The sequence below is a fragment of the Puccinia triticina genome, chromosome 6A, assembly GCF_026914185.1.
Source record: "Puccinia triticina chromosome 6A, complete sequence".
NCBI lineage: Eukaryota > Fungi > Basidiomycota > Pucciniomycetes > Pucciniales > Pucciniaceae > Puccinia > Puccinia triticina.
In genome coordinates this window covers 4,259,132-4,286,502 of record NC_070563.1, presented here as the reverse complement: position 1 = coordinate 4,286,502, position 27,371 = coordinate 4,259,132, and the positions used below count along the sequence as shown (strand labels likewise).

The 27,371-nt window shown below is 48.1% G+C and overlaps 6 protein-coding genes across 6 annotated transcripts; 1 reads left to right on the top strand and 5 right to left on the bottom strand.

Moving 5' to 3' along the window:
- Positions 1-504: 504 nt before the first annotated feature.
- On the bottom strand, positions 505-3,011 carry PtA15_6A517 (uncharacterized protein; the record flags this gene model as incomplete). Its single annotated transcript, XM_053170231.1, has 6 exons — positions 505-863; positions 939-1,664; positions 1,760-2,235; positions 2,383-2,421; positions 2,513-2,554; positions 2,653-3,011. The coding sequence occupies 6 exons, from the start codon at positions 3,009-3,011 to the stop codon at positions 505-507; spliced, it is 2,001 nt and encodes a 666-aa protein (XP_053021443.1).
- A 315-nt stretch (positions 3,012-3,326) lies between these two features.
- Positions 3,327-5,373, top strand: PtA15_6A516 (uncharacterized protein; the record flags this gene model as incomplete). Its single annotated transcript, XM_053170230.1, has 7 exons — positions 3,327-3,346; positions 3,776-4,141; positions 4,246-4,331; positions 4,422-4,447; positions 4,505-4,589; positions 4,658-4,795; positions 4,877-5,373. 7 exons carry the CDS (start codon positions 3,327-3,329, stop codon positions 5,371-5,373), a joined length of 1,218 nt encoding a protein of 405 aa, XP_053021442.1.
- Positions 5,374-10,236: 4,863 nt separating this feature from the next.
- Positions 10,237-13,065, bottom strand: PtA15_6A515 (uncharacterized protein; the record flags this gene model as incomplete). Its single annotated transcript, XM_053170229.1, has 3 exons — positions 10,237-10,492; positions 10,568-12,395; positions 12,633-13,065. The coding sequence occupies 3 exons, from the start codon at positions 13,063-13,065 to the stop codon at positions 10,237-10,239; spliced, it is 2,517 nt and encodes an 838-aa protein (XP_053021441.1).
- Positions 13,066-18,621: 5,556 nt separating this feature from the next.
- On the bottom strand, positions 18,622-19,816 carry PtA15_6A514 (uncharacterized protein; the record flags this gene model as incomplete). The annotated part of the gene is made up of 4 exons (XM_053170228.1): positions 18,622-18,738; positions 18,802-18,827; positions 18,904-19,405; positions 19,553-19,816. The coding sequence occupies 4 exons, from the start codon at positions 19,814-19,816 to the stop codon at positions 18,622-18,624; spliced, it is 909 nt and encodes a 302-aa protein (XP_053021440.1).
- A 3,649-nt stretch (positions 19,817-23,465) lies between these two features.
- Positions 23,466-24,869, bottom strand: PtA15_6A513 (uncharacterized protein; the record flags this gene model as incomplete). Its single annotated transcript, XM_053170227.1, has 1 exon — positions 23,466-24,869. One exon carries the CDS (start codon positions 24,867-24,869, stop codon positions 23,466-23,468), a length of 1,404 nt encoding a protein of 467 aa, XP_053021439.1.
- Positions 24,870-25,909: 1,040 nt separating this feature from the next.
- PtA15_6A512 (uncharacterized protein) lies at positions 25,910-26,560 on the bottom strand (the record flags this gene model as incomplete). The annotated part of the gene is made up of 3 exons (XM_053170226.1): positions 25,910-26,147; positions 26,216-26,265; positions 26,375-26,560. 3 exons carry the CDS (start codon positions 26,558-26,560, stop codon positions 25,910-25,912), a joined length of 474 nt encoding a protein of 157 aa, XP_053021438.1.
- Between the last annotated feature and the right edge of the window lie 811 nt (positions 26,561-27,371).

Below are 27,371 nucleotides of genomic sequence, written 5' to 3'. Positions count from 1 at the left end.
ACAAATACTACTTTTTCAATGGGCCCAACGGGCCTGTTAGGGGCCCATGTGGGCCTTGTGCAGGCCCATCCAACAAACCACCCCAAAAATGTGCCCCCTTGTTTTTTACTCAGTCTGACACATTTTTATTTTTTTGGCTGAGCACGCTCAGTTTGCATTTTTTTCAGTACAGAGTGATTTTTTTTCAATTATTTTCCCAACCTCAAACTTTGAGTATTTTTTTTGGGAAATTTAATTATCCTTGAAGTGTATCTCATGTGGATAAGGAGACCATATTTGGATTCAAAACCTATCATATTGAGAAGGATCAAGAATGAAAAAAATAACCAAATGAGACAATGTTGAGTAATTGAAAGAATATTCAGCCTGTAATGAATGATGCCATCACCAAGAAGAAAAACAAAACTTGAAAAGTAAAAAAAGTATACAAGATAAGTATTTTATGAATTAGAAGGGGCAAGAAGGTTCTTATCAAGAGAATAAGAATGGGCTAAACCATCAGGATTAGTTTTTCTTTTCCGCTGGAGTTTTATTAACAAATCTTTTAGGATTTAACGCCTCTTCGTCAATGGTTAACAACTCCTTAAATTTGTTTCTTATGTAACGTGCATCTTGAAATTGGGCTTTGGTAAAAGATGGGATGTGATCTCTCAAATTCATTGCTTTATTCTGGAGCATGTCGACCTCTCGAGATAGATTTGCGTATTCTTCTACCTCTTTCGCTGCCGACCTCAACACTTCCAGTCTTGGTGTACTGCCAATGTAACCGCTGGCTTTTTGGAGTCCAACTATTGAATCTCTTTCCAAACGGCGAGTCACTTCTTCTAGGTACAACAGTGGTGACAGATGCATCTTGTATGCCGCTGTCAATCATAGAGAATAGATGTGAGGAAAATCAGCAAGTGCAAAAAACACAGATTTTTTTCAGATGGACTGACCAGGATCAAGCTGTGCCAAGGTAAGTGTCGTGGTATATTTGCGATACAGAGATGGGTCTGCTTTCCTTTCCGGGTCTCCAATTCTATGCTCCTCAGAATTGATTTTTTTGTGATACTGAATAATTTGTTTAAAAGTATCGCTAGTTGCGTCTTCTCCTCCCAAGGCAGAAACCACACGGTTGGTAAGTGCTTGCATCTTTCCGTGCACATGTAAAAGTTCGTTTCTCCTCTGATAAAGTCGCTCAAGTATCAAAAGATGCTCGTCAGATGTGACATAGTCCTTCAAGGTTTGAGCCATATCGCCTGAAAATTTACTAGCTGGATTGCCACCATACAGTCTGCTCATGAGTTCATTCTTGATTCTATTCAAGGGCTGGTCATTGTCCTTGATTGGATCCGAGGGATGGCCATTCTCTTTGATTGGGTCCGAGGAATGGCCATTCTCTTCGATTGGATCCAAGGAATGGCCATTCTCTTTGATTGGGTCCGAGGATTCGCCATTCTCTTTGATTGGATCTGAAGAATGGCCATTCTCCTTGATTGAATCTGAGGAATGTTCATTCTCTTTGATTGGATCCGAGGAATGTTCATTCTCTTTGATTGGATCCGAGGAATGTTCATTTCCTTGGATTGGATCCAAGGATTCGTGCTTCTCTTTTATGCTCTTAATCTCTCCTCCTAAGATGTATGATTCTGCCACCACAGGATCTTTAGAAAATATCGGTGCTGATTTTGAAACCAAAATAAAATTCAAAGGTTTGTGTTTCAGTTGACTAAGCATCTTTACTTTGTAAAACATATAAAGGGATATGCATGCTCACGAAATTCAGGTGTTCGCCATTTGGACTCCGGAGGGTTAATAAGTTCTTTGAGGGGGTCTTCCGCACCTTCCTCATTGGTAGGTTCTTCGTGTTCCTTAGCTCCTTTGGGGTGCGCCTCGGTACCTTCCCCGTGCGCATTAGCAGGTGATTCTTGGTTTTTGATAGGTTCTTGCGGATGAATTTCGGCATCTTCGACATTGCCCTCAACGTGTTTAGGTGTCCCTGATTCAGACTGCTTCGGCTTAACGGCTTCGTTGAGGTGGCCTTCGGCAGCTTGGCCATTGCCAGGATCTCCGTGATCTTTAGGTTCTTTGGGGTGCTCACCTCCCTCATTGGTCGCTGACTCGTGATGATTTATAGGTTCTTCCAGCTGCTTTCCGGCACCTTCCTCTTTGACAGGCCCTCTGAGTTTTTTGAGAAGTTCGTTGGGATTTGGCCCGGACGTCGAAGGTTTCTTTACTTTTTTGGAACCAAAGCTAAGTTTATTTTGCAACCATGACCACCAGGATAGCCAGGATTCTTTGAGTACTGAAAAAAAGCCTACATAATTCGAACATATGATTTGAAAAGTTAGAAAATACAGACTTCTTGATGGCCAGCCCAACATGATTAGGAATTCTCACTAGGCTTTGGTTTTTCCCAAACTCCAATTGGCTCGCGTACTATAAATTTGATGAACAACCACATCAAAACAGCAGATGAAGATCAATTAAGGACTAGTTCAAATTGCTTCTCTGTGATTCTAGTACTCACTTATTCTGTGGAGTAGCATTGGAGCATATCGTGGTTTGGAAACTGATTTCAAAAGCGCCAAAGGCGAGAATAAAATACTAAGCCCTGCGACGGCTTTTGCTCGCATTTTTCTCCCTAGAGGGTGACAGTTTTCAACCCACCAAGTCTTGATTCTCCATTCGTCTGGATGGGGTAAGTAGGGTAGTTCGAATCGTGCATTGGCAGCCATCCGATCCATGACATCTCCGTGGGCATCTGGAGGTTCGTTTTTAGCCATTTCTAGTAAATTAGGCATGTCGTCTTCCGAATCAGAGTGTCCATCCGATGCATGCAAACCGCCCTTTAGATGAGCCGAGTCGTGATTGGCACCATGCAAGCCCAGACCCTCGGCGGTAGCTCTCGGGCCGCCATCCATACCATGAGAGCCTATTGTAGCCATCTCCCTCGCTTCTTGACCAAGATTACATTCACCCAAGGGAAAGGTGAAGAGGTATGCGAAAATCAAACGCTTGATAAGCATAATAGTGGATGACAGAGCTATAAGAGAATCGGGTGCAATAAACCAAGGATATAATGATATTTAAATGGAAGTTGCGGTAAATTTTTAAGCTATCGAAAGTAAGGCGGGGAAAGGAACCCCTTGTGGTTCTGACCTTTACTTTAGTGCCGACTCCTGCCGTCAGTTCTGGGAGCACCGAGGACTTGAATGTTTCTTTTACGAGTTGTATGAGTACCGACTTGATTTCATGAGCTGTAAACTAACTGTTTGATTGGATCGCAGACGTTGAGACTCGTAGGGTTCATGGGTCAAAATGCCTCCACTGCGGGTGCCTAAATGATGACTCGGTACGACTGGTAAGACATCTGGTATGCACACCAGCTGTTTCTGCCGGCAGATTTCAGTGAAAGCACCGCTCAGCTTGGCCATGTGCAAGCCTCTCGGCGGTTTCGACTTCGATGAGGATAGCATCAGCAGATGTACAGTCACTGGGCAATGATGATTCGACGAGGCTATATCGTGGTCACTGGAACACCGGGACACGTGTACAGCGCTGGAGCATTTCAATCTCGGGATGAGAGCATCGTGAACGGAGCTTATGTTGCTCTTATCCTGGTCCCTGATCAGGACCCAAAAAGCCTCTGAGTGCCCCAAAGGCCCCGCAGAGTCTCTGTCTCACAACGGGAAGTCGCACTTCATGCGAGGCAATTCACGCCTTTCCCCCCAGCAGGCGAGGACTTGTGCCACGTTCGCTCGGAACAGGGACTGCGTGAAGTATTTTAAAGCAACGGAGCTGCCAGCTTCCAGCTCTGCATCGCCGCTGCGGGCAGTGGGGGCGTGCGGTGCGCGGGAGGGAGGCGTGCGCGCCCCGCGGCCACGGAGGTTAAACTCTCTGCCAAGTTTACCACACCTCGCAGTTCCTCCAGCTTCAGCCAAACCGCACGAAAAGCAGGAACCATGCAAGGCTTCAATCGGTACTTCCCGCCCGACTTCGATCCGAAGACGCACGATACGCTCAACAACTACCACGGCAAACATGCGCTGGGAGACAGAGCCCGCAAACTTGATAAAGGGATCCTGATCACTCGATTCGAATTACCATTCAATATCTGGTGTGGGAGCTGTGAGGCCCACATCGGTATGGGCGTTCGGTTCGTGTTATCCTTCATCCCCCAGAATGTTGCCTCTGAGCTCACTGGGGAACTATGAGGACCGTTTGTGATCCACGAATGACGAACATACTGGTGTTCAAAAGCTACAATGCCGAGAAGAAGAAGGTCGGAATGTATTACACAACCCCCATCTATAGCTTCCGGTGCAAATGTCATCTTTGTGGGAACTGTAAGTGCACAGCTATCGTCTTTTCGTCACATAAGCTACATCTAACGCTCTGCCTATTGATTTTAACATCTGGCGAATTTGTTTATTCAGGGTTTGAAATTCGAACTGATCCCCAGGTAACCATCAATCAATTTGACCTTACGCTGCCGCAGTCTAACCTTCCTACTATTTAGAACACCCGTTATGTTGTTGAGAGTGGAGCAAGGCAGAAGCATGAGGAGTGGGATCAGGAAGAAAATGGCGGGATTGTTTTGAATCGTAAGACGTTTGGAGCTCTTCATCCTCGTCATGCCGTTTTTGCTGACTTGCTATGATGTTCCCGACAGGCAAGGAGGATGGTGAACCACCGGATGCGTTTGCTCAAGTGGAGAAAAAAACAAGCGATAAACTTGCAGCCCTAGAAACTAAAGATAGGCTCGAGGAACTCATGGAGTTTAGCGAAGCTAGAAACTCAGATCCATTCGGTATGTCTCCTCCCCATCAGAACGTCTCAGGAGTAGCCGTTATTCACACTTTTCTCTGGCCCTATGTCTGCCAATTTCAAGCCCTAAGCCAGCGACTGCGAAAGACGTTCCGGAAAGAGAAGGCCGAGCTGATCACCAAATCGCGCGGGGATGATCAGTTGCGATCGAAATACTCTCTACCGGCTGGGCTGAAATTTATCGAGGGGGCAGAGGATGACCCATCTGACCAAGAACATGCGAAGGAAGCTCGTCGGTTGATCGATACTCACAGGGCTGAAGTGGAAGCAAAGCGCTCTCGACTCAGTGCCGAACGTGGTCTGCCGCCGATCCGCTCCCACAGTGGGCTCCCGCCAAAAGCTGCTCAATTGGCTGACCTCAAACAAAAATTGGCTCCCAGTCGGCAGAAAAAACTCGCCTCAATTCGCACCGGTTCCTTGGTATCCCGGCGACCAATGGCTCGAGCAAACCCTCACACCACCTCTCTTCCCATGGCTGGATCGTCTAAGGGGCAGCCTGTCCCTACTGCCGAAAGTTCTAAAAAGCCCCTTGCAAGCTTGGCGGGCTATTCAAGTGATTGAGGTCGACTCGCCGGGGTTTTACTTCCATCTCTTTGTACCAATATCTTTCCTGTGTAAAAACAAACTGAACTTTTGAACTTTTAATCTTCATCATCTTTAATCTTGCAAGGGAGTGTTGTTTTTGTCCTCTGTAAATTTCAATAACCTAGTTGATCATTTTCCACGTTGCCCATCTTCTATATGTTCTCCATCTTTTCTATCTTGTTGACCTTTTTCCAATGCATCGTCTTTCTTTTTCGCGCTCCTCGGCCTTTTGCTCTTGTGTCTCCGCCAAAAAAAAAAGCCGAGGTACACAACCAAAATGCCCAGGGGCGTGCAAAGAAAGAAGATGCAGTGGAAATGAAGAAGGATGCAATTGGGAAAAAAGGTTGACAAGATAATGGAGAACATTGAAAAAAGATGGAAAACATGGGAGTGGAGCTGGATATTGAAACAAATAAAGTCACCCCTTTGTCAAAATTATTGTGGACTGCCCACCTGATTTGACAAACCAGCAAGGTTGCTGTCTCAGAAGACTCATTCCACCCCCATACAATAGTGGGTTTTTAAGTTGGCCTAGTGCAACTTGCATGCACTTTTGCAAGTTGGCATTCAAGTCAGATCTTGAACACCAAGTTTCAAAAGGTCATGCATGTCAAATTTTACTTCACCCCACAGGCCTTCTTGAATGTGTTTTTGAAGGTTGGTGTTCAAGAAAAGCCTGGAACATCAACTTGCAAAGGTGGATGAAAAGAATGGTGGGCTGATACACTAAGGGGATTCAAAGTTGGCCATGCACAACTTGCATGCACTTTTGCAAGTTGGTGTTCAAGGCTTTTATTGAAGACCAAATTTCAAAAGAACATTCAAGCGGGCTTAGAGGGTGTGGTACAGTGTGGCTTGCATGCACTTTTGCAACTTGGTGTTCAAGAATGAACTTGAACACCGACTTGCAAAAGTGCATGCAAGTTGCATCTGGCCAACTTTGAAACCCCCTAGTAACTGTATTGTTAGTGTAGTGAATAGGGGGATTCAAAGTTGGCCAGGCACAACTTGCATGTACTACTTTTGCAAGTCAGTGTTCAAGGCTTTTCTTGAACATCAAATTTCAAAAAAAACATTCAATCAGGCTTGGGGGTGTCATACAATTTGGCTTGCATGCACTTTTTCAGCTTTTGTTTTCACTTCATTACACAATTAATACTGTTATCCTTTCTGACAATAACAAGAAGATTTTGATGTGATTCTTTTTTGCTTTTATTGTATGGTTAGTGTTGCTGAAATATGTCAGGTCAACAATAAAAAAATCCTATTTTTATAATTGTTATCCATTGTTATTCTTGAGAACTAATACAATAGGGGGGGTCACAATTGAAATTCACAAAGCTTTAGGACACATGTTGAGGTGTTTACAAACATTTTTTTTTGAAAAATCGGTCAATTGGACTGACTGACCAGTATCACATGCTGCTGTGCATTTTACCAAATTTTTAAAATTTTGTTCATAAGGGCCTTAAATTTAGCTCCAAAGTTTTTTAAATTCCAATTGTGAACCCCCCTAATCACTGTTAGTTTATCTCTGCAATTGATAAGAAAATTACTGTTAGTGTGTTGATATTTCTGGTATAAATGTTGGTTTTGAGTTGCAAAAAAAAAGAAATCTAGAACATAATTTTTTGAGAATATGTAAGGACTCTGTTTAAGACCTTCACTGATTGTCTTTGGCACAAAGGAAAAGGCAAAAGCCAAAGATTCTACTACCAACATAGGGGCTGCATAGCAGGTATCTAGCTGGGAGAGATGGAAGCTCTCTCTGGTAAGTACAACTAAATGAGAAGAATGGAAAATAGCTTACCTAGCCAGGAGAGAGGAAATCTCTCTGCTAGACTAGGGAATTAGCAGGAGGCAAATAAGTACTCTCCATGGCTTATGGAAAATTGTGAAACCCCACAAGGTGTGGGGTTTACAGAACCTCTTCTAGAAGCTAAAAACCATGAAATAACAGATACTGTAGTGTAGAAAATTCTAACTATGATACACTAACTGTCAGTGAAATCTTGTTATCCAAAAAAAAAAAAAACACTATTAGTGTATTTTTGAGTGTATCCTGGATAACAATACCCAAGATCTTCAAGGAGAAGATTTGGATAAAATAACACCCAGTGTATTGGGCTACAATTGGGGATAACAATACCCCATTTGTCTGGCCAAATAAATTCAGATACAATAATGGATATTGGCCCATAGTGTAGCCTATTGTAGTGGCCCATTATTGATGCAAGTAACAAGTTGCAACTGACCAACTGCGAATCTCCCTAATTTTTCAGATCTACACCACAGGGTGCATTCCTGGAAATACTTTGCATCCCAATTCCCACCGATGTTTCTATATGAGGAGCATCCAGAGGATGCATGGCAGACACCAGATATAAGTATCCAAGTGATTCTCATCTCTTGAGACCATCAGTTGGACATCAGAAAAGATCTTCCATCAGACACTATTGAGCATAAAGATGGCAATCAGCACCCAGATACCTGCCGCATTTGCGGGTACCACCTGCTTTTTTTTGCTCAAAACAGAAACCCGTACCCATACTTGGCATCTGTTGTGGCAGTACTTAGGCCTTTTTGGCGGGTACCGCAGGCAATTTTTTTTTTCAAAGGTATGTACCTGCCATCAAGAGAGGAATCTCTCCAAGAGTGGATTCCTCTTGGTGAGCAATCATACATATAACAGCTTGCTGAGTACCTGTTTGCCATCTTTACAAAAAACAAAAAGAACTGGTATTGCAAAGTTATGCAAGTAATGCATTATTATAAACCATAGAAATGAAAGGAATTGCAAGTGCATATACTTTCAGCTCTGGTCTCTCACATGAATTGGAGTTGATGGTTTTATGGGTCACACTATATCTGGTAGGCCAGTGGGAGAAAACCCTACTCAATGCTAGGAAGCAGAGTGGAAAACCAAGCCTGGTGCTGTTGCTCCTTCAGGCTCTTAAAGGCACTTTGATTCAATAATGAAGGGGTTATGACACCCACCTGTGTCTAGGGAAGATACTCAAATAGAGGATGGAGGTAGAAGGAACAGGAAGGTTAAGGATTTTTAGCACCCCACCCACTTTGTTGTTGAGCATAACTTGGGTGACACAAAGCTAAGAGAGGTTTGACAAGATGTCAAGGACAAAGTCCAAGAACAGTCAGTCAAGATATAATCATTGTTCAGTGAGGAGAGAGAAAAAAACAAGGAAACAACTAGGCTATATACATGTACAATATATGCTAAGATGTTGTGGGTGTATAGATTAGAAGGATACTACATAGAGTGATGCTAATACACAATATCAACATTTGTAATATGAAGTAAGGTTGGAGGGATTGTATGGTAATCTCTGAGCGGGAAATATCCCCCCTTTAAGCAACAGTGGGCCACTAAGCTAAACTACACTATTTTAGCCCTAACGTTTAGCGGAGCGGCAAAAAGCGCTGGCCTTTTTTGAATAGTGTTAGCGCGCTGTTAGCGCCGCTACGCTGCGCTAATTTTCAGCAGCGCTAACAGCACGCCAATTTTTGTTTAGCGTTAGCGCTACACTACAGCTGCTACGTTGCACTGAGGCGCTTTTAGCGGAAAAAAGGCCTTTTTTGCCTCAAAAAGTGCTGTAGCGCAGCGTAGCAAACACTCTTTTGCGCCCTGCGTGCTTAGCGTTAGCGCCATTGCGCAAATCTGCGCTAATGCTACGCTAAAAGCTAAAATAGCTTTGCACCCTGTACGCGTAGCGTTAGCGCAGATGCGCGCAATTGTGCTAACACGACGCTAAACAATAGCGTATTTGCGCTGCGCTACGCTATGCTAACAGCTATGGTTAGCATAGCTGACCCACTGTTGCTTTAAGTATTACAGGATCTTGAGCCCCTCAAGTCAAGGCTCTGATGAGATCCTCAACTCCAAATCCATGGAGAAATAAGAATCAATTTGTGCTTAAATAATCTAACTTGGAATAAATACATAGAGAGATTCTAAAGTATTCTCTTTCTGTACGGAAAATGCATAATAAGTGTGAAATCATATAGTTTAGTAGATATTGTAACAAGAGTAATAATATAAGATAACAGGAGGACTTGAACTCAAGAGCTTACATAAGCTCAAGTTCAGTCTTAAGGTAGTCCTGAGTCATAATTGGGTTAAATGACTTGAAATTGTAGACACATGAACAATTGTCTGACTGGCTGACATATACTCTATATTCAAAAAAAAAAGAAAACACTGATAGGATAGAAAAAATATGATAACTTTGCAGGATATTGAGAAAGCATCCAAGCAGAAGTGCAAGAGTAAAAGCAAAGAGGCAGAAAAATCAAGAGATGGCAGAGGCCAGATATTCAACAGGATATTCTTGATGGGCTTGAGAAGTCTGCACTATGAAGATAAAGATAGGAATGTGTAAGAAAGCAAGGCTCTGCAGAATGGAGTGAGGCAGGGATGTGAGTTAGGGGCCCTTTCAGAGCACTTGAACTTGCATGTTCAATAGGGGTAATCACTTCTTCTGCTGGCCCTTATCCTTCTTTGCCTTAGACTTCGACGAATCACTTGCCAGCTTTGGCTCTTCTGCTGTGGATTACAGATACCGGACTATAAAACTAATGCGTGTTATGTATATACAATCATATCTAAAACATCATGAAACAAAAACAGGATATGGCCTGAGTGGAGACATGTGGGACTTGTTGCGGTGATGAAGAGAAAGAAAGTAGAGAGAGGGAAGAAAAGGAGAAAAGAAAGAAGATGGTTATAGAGAAAGAGTAGAAACGAATGAAGTCGCTTCGTAGTACGGACAACCCCATCCCACCTTTTGTTTCGATCAGAGCACATCAAAGGGATGGCACTCAAGGGCCCCGTTTTCCTTTGGATCGGGTGAAGTATCGCAAAGCAGGTGAGGTCCGCTCCCCGTTTCCTGCGCTTTCCGCCGATCGGCTGGCACTCGTCCTGGTTGGTTCGGCGTCGGTCTTCTTGGTGGCGGCTTTCCGCTTGCCTGCGCCCGCCGGACGGCCCGCCTTCCGACGAACCAACGCCGCCTGGCCCGGGTCTTCTTCCCGCTTGACCCTCGTGCTCGCCTCCGCGGCCTTCCCAGGGCGACTTGAGCTGGCTTGCTTCTTCTTCGGCTGCCGTTTCGCCGGAGCTTTGGCCTTCACCTTCGATTCGGCTTCCTCGTCCTGCTCGCCCTTGGGGCTGGCCTTCGCGATCTTCCGGGGCCGACTTGAGCTGGCTTCGGGAGCCTCATCGACAGCGGTCCGCTTCTTCGGCTGCCGCTTGACAGGGGCTCTGCCCTTCCCCTTCGCTGCTGGACGGTCAGTCTCACGACGCTTGGCGGCAGGGCCCGTGGCAGCTTCGGCTTCTCTTCGTCGCTTCGATCGGGTTTGATAGCCCGAATGGCTCGGGTTCGTGCTCGGTCCGACCGCAATTTCCCGAGATGACGTCTCCTCGACATTTGCAGCCGGTGACTGCGCGGGCACGAAGGAGGGTACCGGGGAGACCGCTGGAGAAGGCACGGCAGTGCGTGCCGGGGAAGCCCAAGGAGAAGGCACGGCAGTGCGTGCCGGGGAAGACCGAGGAGAAACCACAAGGGTGCGTGGCGGGGAAATCCCAGGAGAGAGCACGACGGTGGGTGCCGGGGAAGTAGCTGGAGAGCGGATGAGGGGGCGTGCCGGAGAAACCGGTGAAGAAGGCACGGCGGTGGGTGGCGGGGAAGCGGGTGGAGAGAGAGCCAATGGCGGGGAGAGCGACGGAGAATGCCGGAGGGAGCGTGCCGGAGAGATCGAAGGAGAGGGATGCGGCAATGGGGAGGGCGGTGGAGAAGGGGAAGGCGCGCGTGCCGGAGGCAGAGAAAGTGATCTCGACTGACTTGAGGGAAGTGGGGAGGGGGAGGGGGAAGCGGCGCGGACCAGAGGCACAGACCTTGCTGCCGACTGACTCAAGGTCAGAGGCACCCGCGGTGACGTTCTCCCTTGGGGAGACACTAGCGAGTAGCGAGGAGGTGCATTGGGGGATGCCATGGGAGATGTCGGAGGGGGGAAGTCGGGGGCACGCTGCGGCACCTCGGCGAGGTATGTCGATGCCGACTCAGGGGAGGGGATGTGGCGGCGAGGAGGAGATGCCGCGGCTGAGGTGGTCGGTACCGCTGGCAGGGCCAGAGGTGGAGGGAATAAGCGACGCGAGTGAGCTTGCAGGACACGAGAATTAGCCTGTATTCGACGAGAGCTAGCCTGAATTCGATCCCAGGTAGTCTGCAATCGGCTCGAGCCAGGAGGCAAGTTGAAGCGGACACTCAACCGAGCAGGCCGGGACCTCCGTCTTGCCAGGGCCGATGGAGCCCTCGCAGAGGTGGTGAAGGCTGCCGCAGGTGTGTTGGCCAGAGGCTGCAAGAGAACGTCATACGGCGAACTGGCGCCTGCTGCGTCCGGCTGAGCCCCCGTCGAAAGAACGGAAGCTTCCCATCGCTGTCGGGATCCAGGAAGCTCCGCCTGGAATGCGCCTGGCCCCGCGGAGGTGTCGGCCGGTTGAGATGGCCGTGAGGATGGCGCGGGCGCAGGAGGGTTGGCGGGCACGAAGTCCCGGACGGATGGAAGCCCGCGAGAAGGGACTCGACGGGTGGCAGCACCGGCTGTCCGGGCTGCGAATGGCCCCGCGGATGAGACGGCCGGTGCCGAGAGAGTCTGGCTGGCTGGCACGAATGCCCGGACAGACGGAAGCCCACGCGGAGCGCCTCGAGGTTTGGCGGCAGGTGGAACAGGCCGGAAGATGGCTCGGGGGTCGAATGTCGATCCCCCGGGTGAGGAGGCCGGGGAAAGGAACACGGTGGAGGGGGCGGAAGTGGAGTCGACGGACCCCTCCCTCGACCGAGCATTGGTGCTGGGGATGGCCGGCAAATCGGCCTCGTCGGGTGCTTCTCTTACACGAAAAAGCGCCTCTAGCCGAGGGAAGGGCCGTTGGCTGGAGAGGGCTAGAGGCGCTGCCGCAGAGAGGCGGCTGGGGCCGGCGACAGGCGCTGCCGCAGACCTGGGAGCGGGTAAGAGAGAAGGGGGGATGCCGGACGGGGGGGAAGGAGATTCTTCGGGTGACTCCTCGGAGTCGGAGTCGGAGTAGGAGTAGGAGTAGGAGTCGGAGTCGGAGTCGGAGTCGGAGTCGGAGTCGGAGTCGGATGAGGCCGAAGAGGAGGGCGGGGTAGAGGGGGGAGAGGGGGGAGAGCGGATGTGAGGTCCAGGGGGGTTGGGGTAGAAGGGACGGGAGTAGAGGTAGAAGGAGGGAGAGGTGGGGGTTGAGGGGGGCTGCGAGGGCAGCTCGGGAGAATGAGGAGGGGAAGGTGGCTGGGCGAGGGGAGAAGCCGTCTCGGAATAAACCTGGATGCCTCGGTCCGTCGAGTCCGCGTTCCGGCCGTAGGCGCCCAACATCGGGTTGCCGTAGTGAGTGACGGTCGGAGGTGCGGGTGAGCGGTGGGCATCGCTCACCGGGCCGTCTTGCGCGTGCCCGTCCCGGTCAAACACAATCGACTGGGCAAGGCGGGAGGGGATCCGGGCCGACGAGGAGCAGCGAGCCGCCCTTCTTTGCCGGGGGCTAGCAAGGGGACGACCGGTGCCGGCCATGGGGTTTTGGCTGGTGCTAGCCGTTGGGAAGAGCACACTAGAACGGCAGAATGAGTTGCCGTTGTTGGTAAACATGATAAAGAGGTTTATTGAGGATAAGGGGGAAGCTGGTGTAGTATAAGGGTAGTGGAGTGGGGTGGATGTGTGTCTGGTGCTGGACGAGTTGCTGGTGATGAAAGGGAAGACCACAAATGCACTCCTCTTTAAGTATCTTAGGGAGGCCCAACCTCAGCCAGCTCGACTGAGGTCCTCGAGGCTCAGTCACTCTGTTTGATTAGACAAGCAGCGACGGAATGAAACTCAAATATGCTTTGTTGGGTGCATGGAGAGAATTGGTGAGTAGTTCAGGGGTTCGATCTACCCTTCTACTGTGTACCACTCTTTTTTGTTTTTAAAATGCATCTTGTGGTGCAACGCAGAGGAGCACTTCGTCTCCGAGCAGGCGCAAAGCGTTTCCGAAGGAGAGGCTTTGGACTAAAGTCACATTTGTGAGAAACCAAACGGGCATAAAGGTGACCCGATGCAAAGACGGTTAGCTACCGTCGCTTCCGGTTCCGGTCCTCCAAATCGGTGGAGGAGAGAAACCGGAACCTCACGCGCCGATATATAATGTCTACTGACTAACTACAAGGTTTGGACTATCACATGGCTAGTTTGATGGAAATCACAAATGTGTCACTCCTCACTTTTAACAACATTCTTTGCCTGAAGGCTTTAAGTTTTACGCAGAGAATCACAAGTTTTGTATTTACATCTCTCTCTCAAATTTCAATTTGAAGCCCCATGTGCCAGGTTGTAGTCCTCAATCTGAGCAGTCTTGTACATCTTTTTTCAGCCAAACATCTAAGGCCCCGTTTGGAGCCGATATAATCCAGGCAATATATGAGTTTTTTTGCATGACATCCTATCTGACATCTGATCAGGTCCGCCAAAACTTGATCAGATGTCACAAGTTTCCAGATTATATCACGCAATTATATTGGCTCCAAACGGGGCCTAAAATTTCCTTCTAACCCCTATATCAAGTTTAATAGTACAACTATCTCACACCTTGTACTCCTTGAACCCTGAGTAGTACTAGACTTGATGAATGTCTTTTATTCCAATTGATTTTTTATTCATTTTGTCTCAACCACAATCTGATCACTTGTAGATAGCCTATAATTACTAGTCTACATCAAGTAATCAGACCTCATCAGTTCTCCTCTACTTTTTCCACTGCACCAGTCACCACCCAGGTACCAGCCTAAAAATCTCACAAAACCAGGCACCTGCGGCGGTGGTACCCGCCACCCTGATGAGTACCTGCCAGTGGGTGCCAAGTACTACTGCCTGGGTACTTGTTTGCCATCTTTAATTGAGCAAGAGTGTCTTCTGGACATCTTGAGGGTCCAAACCTTCTACCATCCATTGGACACTTCAGATGGAGTGTCCAATGGACACCAAAGCCACTGTCCATTGGAAACTCTTGATCAAGAGTGTCTGATGGACACCAAAAGCCTCTGTCCATTGGACACTCTGGCTGGAGTGTCCAGAGAACATTTGGGCACAAGTGTGCTTTTGGCCAAAAAGAGGAATGCATGCCACCACCTTGTAGCTGAGCTTCTTGCACCAGCACAGCCAGTCCATCTATTCATCCATAGTGCTGCTCAACATCCTTTCAAAAACCCTGCTGACAAACTTAAGCACCACCTAGCTTATCACAATTCCCTTGTCTCAGGGTGAGAGATTTTCACACCAAGGAGAAGAGTTGAAAAGAAGGGAGACAATCAAAGAGGGGCTTGGATTGGACCAAGGAGCTGAAGATGTGGATCAAGGGAGAAAAGGCTCTGAGTTGATGATTTTATTTCAATTACACAATTCACCAGGGAGATTTTGATGCACTCCCAGAGAGTGCCATACCCTCCCCATTTTCATAACTGTGCTGGATGCCTTTGGGGTGAAAGTAGTGTAAGAATACTGGAACTTGTCCAAAACTGATCTGAAACTGATCCTGGATTCATCCATAAAAAATCCAGAAGTCATGCAGAAGTCAACTGGAACTCAACTGGAACACAGTTGAAACCACTAAGGCAAAATGGCCACAATCAAATCATAATTCAATTTGAACTGTTTGTTGATTGAGATGACTTGTTGGTGTTCAATTCATATTATTTACATGCTCATGAAGGTGGTCATTGCTTTCACTTTGCTATCTTCACCCTCATGTGGGTGCATACAAGGTTGTTGCAAATCTCAGGTTGGGCTTCCCGTAGATCCACAACATGTACACCCCTGTTGGAATGATGTGAAAGGCCCATCTGAATTGGGATATTTCTCTAAAAGAAAGGCAGTTATCATCTATAATTGAGTCAAAAAAGGATGACAATAGGGTGAAAATGTGAGTCAAGTCAAGCTTGGAGATGTGTGTTGGAATTCGTCTACTGGGGATTTTTCTCAAAAGAGAAACAACCTAGGTGAGTTGTATGAAGTATACATACTCACAAGGTTAGAAACAATAAAAACATAAAACTAAAATGATGATTTATCATTAACGTTGTAGATTTGGCTTGTTCTGATGTAGAACAATCGATTGGCAACAGAAAAAGAGCAAAGAGCTCTTGGCAGAGTGACGTCATTAATGACAATGATCATCGGTGATCGTCGAACTCAAAGTGAGTTAACAATCAAGATGTTGATTAAGGAAAAGAGAACCAATGATCTCTTACTTTCCATTTAACAACATCAAAGCCAACAATCACTCAATAAACAAAACAACCTTAACCTCATCAATCGTATAAGCTCACCTATTGTAATCGAATCAACATCAAAGAAAATCTAGCCTTCTTACCCAGGTCGTGCAAAGAAGTTCGCATCTATTACCAAATTATCTTTAACTATTTCTTATTGTTATTATTAACTCGTAAATATCCGCAAAAGATAGCTAGCAGATACTATCTGCCTTTAAGGTAAAACAGTTTATTTTTATATAAAGAACAAAAATTGTAAATACAAAATACTTATACTAGAGAAATATACCCTTTAAGTTGTCTGAAATCTTTCAATGTGCGGTACCAGATTTCAGCTAGACATCCTGGCTTCTCAACACATATAAGCCTGTGAGTTGTTTTTGTGTTTGTTTGTTTTCCAATGTCTCCATGCAAATACATGTGAGCTGTTTTCCACTGCACCAATGTCATCTTTTTGTATGCACAAACATTGGGGTGACAGGTCACTGGAGGGGCCTTTCACAGCTCCATGACAAGTGCAAATTGGTCAGAAAACCATTAAAGCCCCAGCTAGTCACATTCAAATTTTGCAAGACCCCGTGTACATAGAGAAATTGATCAACAGGAACTCACCATAAATGATTAATCATTGGGCATTGAGTAGCTATCATTTCATTATAGGTTGTAATTAATTTATCCTTAGAGAATGAAATGGTTCTGTACAACATTGCGCAAGGTCCTGTGACAATTCTACAACACTTCTGACACAATTCCCATTGACTTTTGAAGAATTTATCAATAATTTCCTAATCCACATCTGACCCAGAAAAACATAAAATTAGACTCTGGCACTCTCTGGAGAGTGTGTCAAAGTCTCCCCTGGTATGCAAGCAGAAATATAAGTCATAACTAGAGAGCCCCCTTGCAAGATACAAAGGGGGCCTAGAATACAACAACAAACAAAACATCTCACTTGAGATGGAAGAAAACAATGCACATATGCCAAATATAAAATTAACACATGGAAGAAGGCATGGACACTTGTCAATGGAAAAGTGAAGACATTAGAACTCTAACTTCAAAACTTATTGATGGACAAAATAGATAAATCACACAATGTGATGGAAAATGATGATTTGAAAAGGGGGGGTTGTGCATCACTCATTAGTGATGGAAAAGGAAAGAGGATGTGAGCGGAAAAGAAAGCCAGAATTCTGACACAGGGGCTGGGGGACCCAGCACACCAAAGGCGCCTTGCAAAGCAATCCTCTGAAAGAGGGGCTTGTGAGCAATGTCCCGTTGGCGGCCTGAGAGCTTGAGCGTTTTGCGGCTTTTTTGGCCTCTTTTGAGCTCCCAAACAGCCAGGCCAATTGCAACACCATGAAACGTTCTCAGGAAGGCATCCATCCAGCCTTTGCCGCGGGATTTTCCTGCATATTTTGAAGAAACAATAGCCCTTCCCTGGTGTGTTAGTGAGCGTCTCTCTCGGAGCGTGTGGTTTGCAGGCAGTCTGGGCATGTCTTCAGCTAGGTGGTTGATACTTCTTAAACACAGGATTTATGGCGGCATAAGGCATAGAGAGCAAAGGTCGCAGAAGCAGAAGAGCCCCAGGATCCTCTCGTGGAAAAATGCAAATTTCACTAATTCATGGACGGCAAGGTACACAACCCCTAGCCCTCTGTCTAGCACAGGAAGCTGGAGAAAAATCGGGCCATTTGGCGGAAAGGATTCCCTGCAGGAAGGTGGGGCAATGGAGAGGGCAAGGTTTTCCCTGCCACCGCGCCTCAAGCTCTCAGTCCAGTTTGAGGAGTTGAGTCAGAAGTCCCTCCAGGGGTTCACGCCAGCCCAGGCTGCACCAGGGCCCTCCGAAGCGAGGGACGTGTGTTAAGTTGCAAGCGCCACGTGCTCGCCTTGATGTGGCACCAGGGCGGGCAGGTTGGCGGCCAGGATGCGTGTGCGGAGACGAAGCGCAGCCCCATCCGAATCGCGGCCGTCCCATGCATCCAGACGAAAGATTCGCGACTTGCAGTTCCGAGGGAAGGCCTGAGACGAAGGGCGCGCACACTGGCCCTTGCGGTGGCCAGAGTGCAAGCGGCTGGGGTGCCCGGAAGGCCCTTTGGGGCCCTAGCAGGGTTCGGCGCCTCTCACACGCCCTGAACGCAATCAAGCACACTCACGCGCATCCAAGGCGCAGCAGCCTTACACATCTCGTGCTCCGGAGGCGCGGCCTCCTCTCGCTCAGCTTCTAGCAGCCGGGTGGGGGCTGGGGGGGGGGGGGGGGGGGGGGGGGGCGAACAAGCTGGGTGTTCTTGCCCGCGCGGGTCGCAGCCCGGCAGACGCTTGTGCGTGCCAGGGCTGCGGCGCCCCGAGGCCGGGCAGCGTCCCGAGTGCGAGTGTGTGGGGGCGCGGGCGGCCGCGGCTGTGCTCACTACGGGGGCTCCGATCACAAGGGTAGGGCAAGCAGACGGTATATATATATGGGGTGTGTCGGGCTGGACAGGCGCAGACAAGGCAGACGTGGGGAGAGACATGCATGGGCAGCAGCGCGGGGCGGACCGAAGAAACAGGCGCGCGGCCGGGGTATATATTACGGATCAGCCGGGCGCGGGGGACGGGTGTGTATGGCGGAGCAAGCAGGGGACGACGGACAGAGGCGCCAAGGGCAGCGGGCCGAGAGCGGCGCAGATGAGGAGGAAAGACAGAAGAACAAACGTCCGTGGATGAGGCTGGATGGCGCGGGGAAGGGGATGGAAGCCTGCTGCGGGCGGCTTCCTGTACGTGTGTGTGTGGATGGGTCTTGGGGTACGGGGTGTGTGCGAGTGCGTGTGTGTGTGGGATCGGTGGCGGATGAGGGGGTCGATGGGAGTGTTAGGGTGTATGAGAGAGAGCAGCGGACGGCGGGCGAGCGGGCCGAAGAGCCGAGCTAGCGGGGCTTGGGGTCCTGAGGGGGGTCGGCGGGGAGGGCGCGGGGATGAGAGGTGGTCTGGCGGCGGCGGAAGGGGTTGAGCGAGTAGTCGGTGTGCGCCTCGCCGTACTTGAGCTGGGGGGCGGGGACGAGGGTGGAGAGTGCGGGGCGCATGGGGAAGGGGGAGGCGGGGCCGACGAGGGTGTGGGACAAGACTGGAGGCTCTGGATGTCTCGAACGAATTGAGCGCTTTAGTTTATCTGTTACGGGGGGCAAATGGGCAGGCGAGCAGAGACTGACCAGCGTAGGCTAGCTCCAGCCGTTCTCGCCGACGCCGCTCCTGGTCCTCGATCGTCAGCTTCTTGGAGATCCTCCGGGCGAGGGCGCCGAAGCCTTCCTTGCGCTCGACCATCGGGGGCTCGTAGTGATGGTGGTGGTGGGGGCTGGGGAAGGGCTTGGGATGGTCGATGGCGGAGACGGACTGGGAGCGGGCGTTCTTCTTGCTGGCGGCGGCGGCGGGGGCGAGGGAGTTCCAGCGGCCGAGCGCGGCCTCGACCTTGTCCCGGAGACTCTTTCCGCGGTTCAGCTTGGCCGCCGGCGGCGACAGGCCGCCCGAGGGCTTGGTGTCCGCCGCCCCGGTCGTCAGCTCGTCCACCCGCCGCATGTCGCCCTCCGTCGGCGCAAACACCGGCCGCTTCGGCCCCGGGCTCCGCTCGCCTCCTCCAGTGGGCGTCGACGGGGGGTTGAGCGCCTGCTGGCGGGCCAGCTTGCGCTCGTGTCGCTTCCGGGTCCGTTCGGCCATCTGTGGTCAATCGAAGACAGGTGCGGGGTGAGTTGATGCATTAAGTGGCAGTGTGTGTGTGTGTGTGTGTGAATGGAAGATAGGTGAGTGGGGGATGCGGATGTGTCAGGAGGTGTGTTTATCCGGGGGGGAGAGAGATGGACAGACCTTGCGTTCGTACTCGACGTCGCGCTCGATCTGTCGGTCGTCGCGGCCGCGGATCCCGCCGACGCTGCCGGACCAGCCGAACTCCTCCTCAATCAAGCTGACCCGGGCGGCGGCCTCGACGGGGTCGAGGAACGGGTTGCTGGCCTGGAAATGCGGGTGGGGGCGGGTGGATGGCTGGACGGCCGACTTGGAGCGGTGCAGCCGGGCGGCCCGGCTGTCCGTCGAAAACACCGACTCGGAATCCGCTCCGCCTCCTGCAAACATCCTGGCTGGGTTCTCTGGGGGGGGTGTGGGTGGTTGAGAAGAGGATATAAGTTTGCGTGTGGGTGGGTGGGTGGGGTGTTGGGTATACGTAATCGCAGCTTAAGAAGGGCTTTCTTTGTACAGGGGAGGCTGTGGCAAGCTGCTGTTCTCGGCGTGCTTGGCAGGAGGGAAAGCCCCCTGAGACCTGTATCGACGAAACCATACACATCCAGCCTCCCCCAGAACGAACCATCCCCCGCCCACACACTCAGCACCCCACAGCTTCACCCGCCGAGCATGCACAGGCTTCTCCAGGGCTCAATCACCATGCCCACCGGGTCGCCTTCCTCCGGCTGGATTGGCTTGTTGGACACACATTCTTGTTTTTTTTTCTGGATGCTGCCATATTGTTCTGAAACTCTGTTCAGAGATATACATCATCGAAAAAAAAGCATTATTAGCTGGGAAGTGATGTCACTTTATGTATGTATGTACATTATCGCTCTACTTTGACTGTCTGGGTGGCACATAACTTGTTTAGCTTGGAAGTTTATGATTCCATGGGGTTATAATTTCATGTGAATCAACTTCCAACTCCCTTAATTATCACACATTGGTATAAGTTGCAGTGTACAATAACAAAACAAAGCCCCAAAAGTTGAATGATTGAAGCCAGAAATGGACAGAACTCACAGCATCTCATTCTCACCCCTGGCTGGGTTTGGAATTGCTCAGCTATACATGCCATAGAAGAAGTTAGGGGAATACATATTGAGCTGGCAGCTGACATCTTAGAGCTAGCTTCAGCTATGATTGGGGGACTTCCTGTTGTCTAAATTGGCTGATATAGAGGGAAAGGTTGGACCTTACTTGCGGGTCAAATTCAGTCAAACAGAAGTTTCCTCCCAGCATCTCCCCCCAAAACATGCCATTTGGAGAGTGGGAATTCATCAATTCAAGCCACCCATACATTTGATACAAAGTGTTCAAACTCCCTGATTATCAGAGAGGAGGCTGTTGTCCCTCCAGTGGAGTACAGTGCCCCCCACGACTTCTCAACTACCCCGCACCTGCAAAAAAAAATTGAACTTTGAACAATGTGTTCAAAGTCACCAGACATGTATCACATGTAAACTATACATTTTTGAGCCCTACAGACGTAGGAGAACTCAAAAATATAACTTTGAAGTCTGTGCAATGCCTCAAAAAAAAGTTTCATTTTTTTCAGATGCAAAATTTGGAACAGCTGGTTTTAAGACCATAGTATGTGGTTATAGACATGTACTATGGACTTATAGAATATTTATTATGTATTTAGAGACTAAATTATCTATGTACATACATACTACAGGTGTAGGTATTTATTTAAATGTGTACCTCCTTAGTTATTGATGATTGCCATATCCATCAGTACACTCTTTGGAATGTGGCAATGTGAAGAATATTTCTTCATTGCTCTCTTGGCAGCGGGTCCAGTGAAATTTGAATGACTTTGGACTATTATCATGCATGTTACCAGGTCTGGTTGGTGAAATGTGACATTTGCATCAAAAAATGGGCCAAAAAGAGCCCAGCATCAGCCCACTTTTAAAAGATTTTTTGGAAAAAAAATCTCCAAAATTTGGAACCCCCCTGTAGGGGTAGTTCAGAAGTCGTGGGGGGCACTGTATGCCCAGTGCAACAATGGAGTTTCAACAGATCTGATATTTCTGAAGTACATATGTAGTACATGAGTCTCAACAGATCTGACTCAATGTTGCCCAATAGATATCCAGCTCATGTTTTACATGGTGCTAATGCCTCTGATGCAATGGCTGCAAACAGAGATTCAAGAATTGCATGTAACCAATGAGGGTTTCTGCTTTGTCAGTGGTGGGTTACTCCAGGGAGGAGGCTGGTCCACTCAATAGAAGTTTGCTGGGATTGAGCAGCAGCTCCAAGCCGCAGAAGGCGCCAAATCCAATCCAAATAACTTACATCCAGCCAACAATAAGGTTTTAAAAGTTCCTGGTTGGAAATCCAGACAGTGATGTGTTGATTTGAGAGGTCAACCCAGCTTGAAGTAGTCATGGGGTGATGTATATCCAAGCTCAAGAGGAATGATTAAACAAAATGTTGATATTATTTTTGTCTCTTCTGGAAGTCTGGGGAACAATAGACTTCAATGAGTACAACAGATACATGAGGCTTGTTGAGGTTGACTATATGGAAGCATATATAAACTATGTCAATTATAAAATCATTTGAAAGGGGATGGACCATGAATTAAAGGGTGAAATGAGTGTTAGGCATGTGAGAAGTGCAGTTGGTGTAGCAAAATACAAAGTTATCTGCTCCAGGGGTCACTGGATTTTGCCTGCCAGCTGCAACATAGGGCAGTTACATTACATTGGGTTATCCACATCATTTGTGTAAAGTAACTATCTCTGTTATCCACTGCTACCTGTAACATTTGTTGAGGTTGTGCGTCTTGGTGTCTGCTTTGATCTTCATTTCTTTCTTCTGTCACATATTGTGACATCCTGTCTTTCATTTCATTCTACTACTTAACCTGGAGTAGCAGCAGCTGGAAAATCTTTTCCTCATCCTTTCCAATGCACCCACTCTGCTCATACTTGCTGCTCCAGTCAAAGTTCATCTCAACAACATTAGTAGTAACAGGCTCTTTTTTGGTGTTGCACATAACACAATTGGCCTGTCTTTTTTAGGCTGTTACTGGTTAACCCGCATGTTATCCATTGGATAATGCAATAACTAGAGAAAAAAGATGTTCCCAGCCTAAATTGCACTTTTTATCTGGTGCTCTGCATGCGCTTATCACACAACAAACACAAAAAAGCTCTTATGTTGGTGCAACAACATAGTGCACTGCTTTTACAAGTAAATGTAACAAAAATGGCTAAAACACTGTTACTGCTATTGGTAACCTCACTGCCCTTTGTTGCCAGGTGAAATGTTTTGAGAGTGTGACATGTTTTACACTTGCCATTAAATAGATGAGCCCACAAATTTCATGAAGACATATGTAAGAGATTCATTCAATCTTTCTTGTTTGATTCTTGAAATGTAGAAGAAACTCATGGAAAGGATCAAATTGTACATGTACCCAATAATTAATAAAAAAACTATTAGGCCCCGTTTGGAGCCAATATAAATATAGGTGATATAATCACTTGTAAATTCAATAAAAAATACAAAACTCAACATAAAGAATCCTATTTTTTTGGAGGAAACCTACAGTACTGGTCTCATCAACTATGAAGTCAGATTTAACTGATTCAGCCATCTTCAGCACCATAATACCATTATATTGCTTTGTTTTGGTCAAAAGCGATATAATGGTACTACAGTACTGAATATGGCTGAATCAGTTGAATCTGACTTCATAATTGAAGAGACCAGTATTGTAGGTTGCCTAGAAAAAATATTTGGAGGCTTTATGTTGAATTTTGTAGTTTTCATTGAATTAACCAATGATTATATCACCTATATTTATATTGGCTCCAAACAAAGCCTTAATTTCTCACTCAATGTTTTTCTATAAGGTCCAAGAAGGAAAAAAAAATGATATACTGCTTATGTTCCTGAATCCTGATCATCAATTATGTGCTCAAAATTTTGATTCTTAAGCTGATTGTAGAATTTGATAGGCTGTATCGTTGAAAAACATCTAGTCTTCTTCCTGCAGTTCAAGATACCTATAATCATCCTGTGGTGTGATGATATTACTGTCTGGATTCTGATTTACAAATAAGACTCCCCTCCTCGAGCACCATTCTCCGAGCCGTGTGTTCCATCTTCTTTCTTCCTCTTGATTACGGATTTTACAAAGTGATTGGAGCTGAAGAACTTTCAAATTGGGTATCTGGAATGTGCAGTCCAGTCGATTGATGTCGACGGGATATCCACTAGATCGGACTATCAATCTGGAAATTGATTCGGCCAGCTTGGATTCCCATAGGTGAGGGCTTGTGTAGCCGTAGGTCGAGATAGATAGAGTCTTGAGAGTTGGAAGTCTTATCGATAGCAAGCTTTCTGGGAACTTGTTTCTGAAATTCAAGAGTAGACTTTCAACAGGCGATAGCTTTAAGGTTGATACGACTTGATGCAATTCTTCTGAATATTCACCATGAATGTGTACCACTTTGAGAGTCGGGACTATATGCCTTAAAACGTCACACAAGGAATCATATTCTTCTGGTGCATATAAACGAGCGCAAAGATCGAGTTGGGTAATCGTGGAAGGTCTTGCAGGTAAAGCATGGTATGGGATCGTTCCGGTGCCTTCAATGTTGACAACATCTATTGTTAGACTGGTGAGGTTAGGAAATATGCGAAACGCAGCCAGTATTGACTTGACAGTCATCGAATAGCTGTATATCTTGAAGACCTTCAACGAGCCCATCTCGCCTAGCGGAAATGTGCTGAGAGTATGGAGTAGTACCGATGCGCAAAAGCCCGTGGCCACTAATACTTCTACTCCAGAAAGGCTTTGCAAGAGCTCCGCCATGTTTTTCGTCTCTATCGCCGGATCGAGATCGCGGAACAAGTCGTGCAGATAGAGAACCCGGATCCACTGAGGAGTTGACTGCGAGGGGAAGCTTTGAGGAGATAGCCATCGATATCGATGCGGATCAAACCTCGCTTCACAGATGGACCGGCTTTTGAAATCGTGCATAACATTCCTCAGAAGCCGGGGTCTTGCGATCCTGTTCAGAGCTCGACATACCAGGGAGAGCGCGCACAAGTCTCGCTGAGCTGACAACGAAGGGTAACTGCTCCAATCGGTGATGGCACTGTCCACCGGAGGCCAGATTTGCCCTTGAAGGTGATCCGCAATGTGTTCCACGAGCTCGACGGGAAGTGATAACAAGCTCATTGGGGCTTCTTTCATCCAGAGCAAGTCGTCACGATTTTGCGCTCTCGTCGGTTGGCCTCGAGAGGTGGTCAGGTGTATAAATATCTGAAGGAGAGCTCGATTTATGAAGTTTACCTGTGAGGGCGCCAGTGCCGTTGATGAGTTAGCATCTGGGACGGTGGTGCAAAGTTGAGTGACCAAGGACCTTATGGCCATATCAGCCGTAACATCGACATAAACCGTCAATCCAGGACCAAGGACGATCTAGGGGTCTATGGAGTTCAGCTAAGCTCCCCCTTTACAGGAGACAACCTGACACCCCACACCAATCGAAGCTAGAACATATTGTTTGCGATAATTACCTGGGGGCAATGAGCTCATTAATTTTAGTGGCCAATATTTGATGTCCCAAGCAGGGCGTTCTGAGGATCAGACGGTTTGATATGCACAGTCGCAAGGCATTGTGGCATGCGGAATGCAAGCAAAACATCTATTGGGGCTCACTTATCGTGTCTTGCAAGTAACCTTGAAGTTTTATCTCCCTGCACAAGCCTAAACAATAGCCAGATCACAACCAGGCTCATAACTCTGGAGTCCAATCCTCATCTTATAAATGTATCTAATTGAGTTTTCTCGCCAGGAAGAAGAGGGACATTGTCAACCTTTGAGGCATTCTATTCTCCTTTATTTCCTTTCCCTTCTCACATCTAGTCTTGTAGTATGTAATGGGTGACTTCCCTTTGAGATCTGAGGGCCTCCCAGAAGTGATCTGAAGCTCAAAAAGCTAGATTTCTCTGCAAAAATCTAAACTCTTCGGGTCTATATCATCAACTGGAAGGGTCTCAGATATGACGGGAAGTCATCCAATATATATCTATATTACGACAGCATTTTGCCCAGCCTGTCCTCCGCGCGAGTGCGCCGGCCGCTGCCGGCCGGCTGACAGGCACACTGCGCTGACCGGATCACAAGCCTTGCTCACTCAACGCAACTTGGTTACACTAAAAAGGATTGAAATTCAATCTATTGTGTGTGGCCAACAGTGGGGACTCGTATATGGCGCAAGTGCTCCCGCACAAGCCATGTGAGTGGGTCCATGGGGTGGGGGCTTGTGTCAAGTGAGGAACGCAAAAGGCACGGCGTCCAACTAGGACAGCAGGGCACGAGGTGACACGAAGGCCAGCTGACAAAAGTTGGTTGGCTCGGCGGTAGTGCGACTTGGGATTGAATTGCAGAGCCAATGTTGAATTAAGTGATCACCAACCACCGGCAGCAGGGGCGTCACCGGCGGGAGCACCCCGTCCGATTCCGGCGAATCGGGGACGGAAACCGCCGTCGGCGCCGGATTCCTTCTTGCGGTATCCTTCCCGATCGGCACCTCCGTCGCCACGAGGGGGACGGTAGGCTCCGCTAGATTGTTGGGGACGTCCAGCCGGGGTGGCTCGTTGGACTTTCTTGAAGGTCGCCGGGACGATCTCCGAGGGGAGGTTCAGCCTGCCATCACGATTATCATGCTCAGTCAGTTCTGGCCTTCTTGGTTCTCTCGTTAAGCGCTGACTCACCATTCCCGAAGGTATTCAATGCCTTCGTCAGTCAAGGTGTAGTAGTAAAACTGTGTTTTTGGACAGCAAAAGCGTAAAAATGATTTTGGTATTTGAGCAAACTATTTTCTTCTCGAAGTGATAATTGTTATTTGATTGAGTGATTCGAAGATGACGTACCTTCCACGAGAACTGAGTCTTGATGAATCCCCGAGAGTTCAAGGATTGGCACGCCTTGATCACGTACAAGTTCTTGACATCCAATTCGACGTGTGTAGGAGCATCGTAGTCCTTCTTGGCGACCATCACACCATCCTTGAAGAGGTTTTCGTAGATTGTACGACGATCTTCTTTGGGAATAATCATTCTATTGAGAGATCACGATTCATACAACATAGGTCAGACTGAGATGAGCGGTTCGGCAGGGAAGAGAGGAAGACTGACTTGATCAATAGAGCGCAGGATCGATCTGACCGGCTTTGTTGAGGGTCTCGACTGACGTGGGGCGAGCGGCTTCGGTGTGGTTGCTAGGGGTGGGGCGCTGTGCTTGGATGGGCCCTGGCGAAGTCGAGCGGTCTCTCTATTTGAAACCTAACCGCTGTCCGCGGCCTCCGATGTATCGCCGCGGCCAGACGTCCTGTTGGAGGTAAAACCGGGTAGCTCCCCCCGCTCGGGTAGCCCCATAAGGGTGTAGCCCGGGGGTCGAGAGGGCATCCGCGAACACCCCGAAGTTTATGTTGAGGCTTTTACCCGCGCACAGGAAAGGCTTCAGAGAGGTTTGGGGGGCCTTTTTTCTTCCGTGGATTCCATGGATTCCACGGAATTTGGGTTGCGTTCCCCTCACAAAGTCCACCCAACTCATGAAGTCCCCACTCACACATTTCTCTATGACCCAGCTAATCTTGGTTTGACCTCTTATTGCAGTTTGAACAGGTCCCTTATTGTTGTGAATCGTACCCGGCCGCTATCTCAATAAGTGCACGACCCAAATATTGAACTCAATCTACAAGGCTATCAACTCGATGAAAACCGATAGCTCATCTTTGACTTTGCCGCCGGCCGTGGCCAGTTGACCAAAGGACCCTCTGGGAACGAACGTGAATTAATCAAAACCGATGACGATTTCACTGCTCAAGCCAGCGTTAAAATCAACTCCGGGACTGCTTCTCGTGGCGGC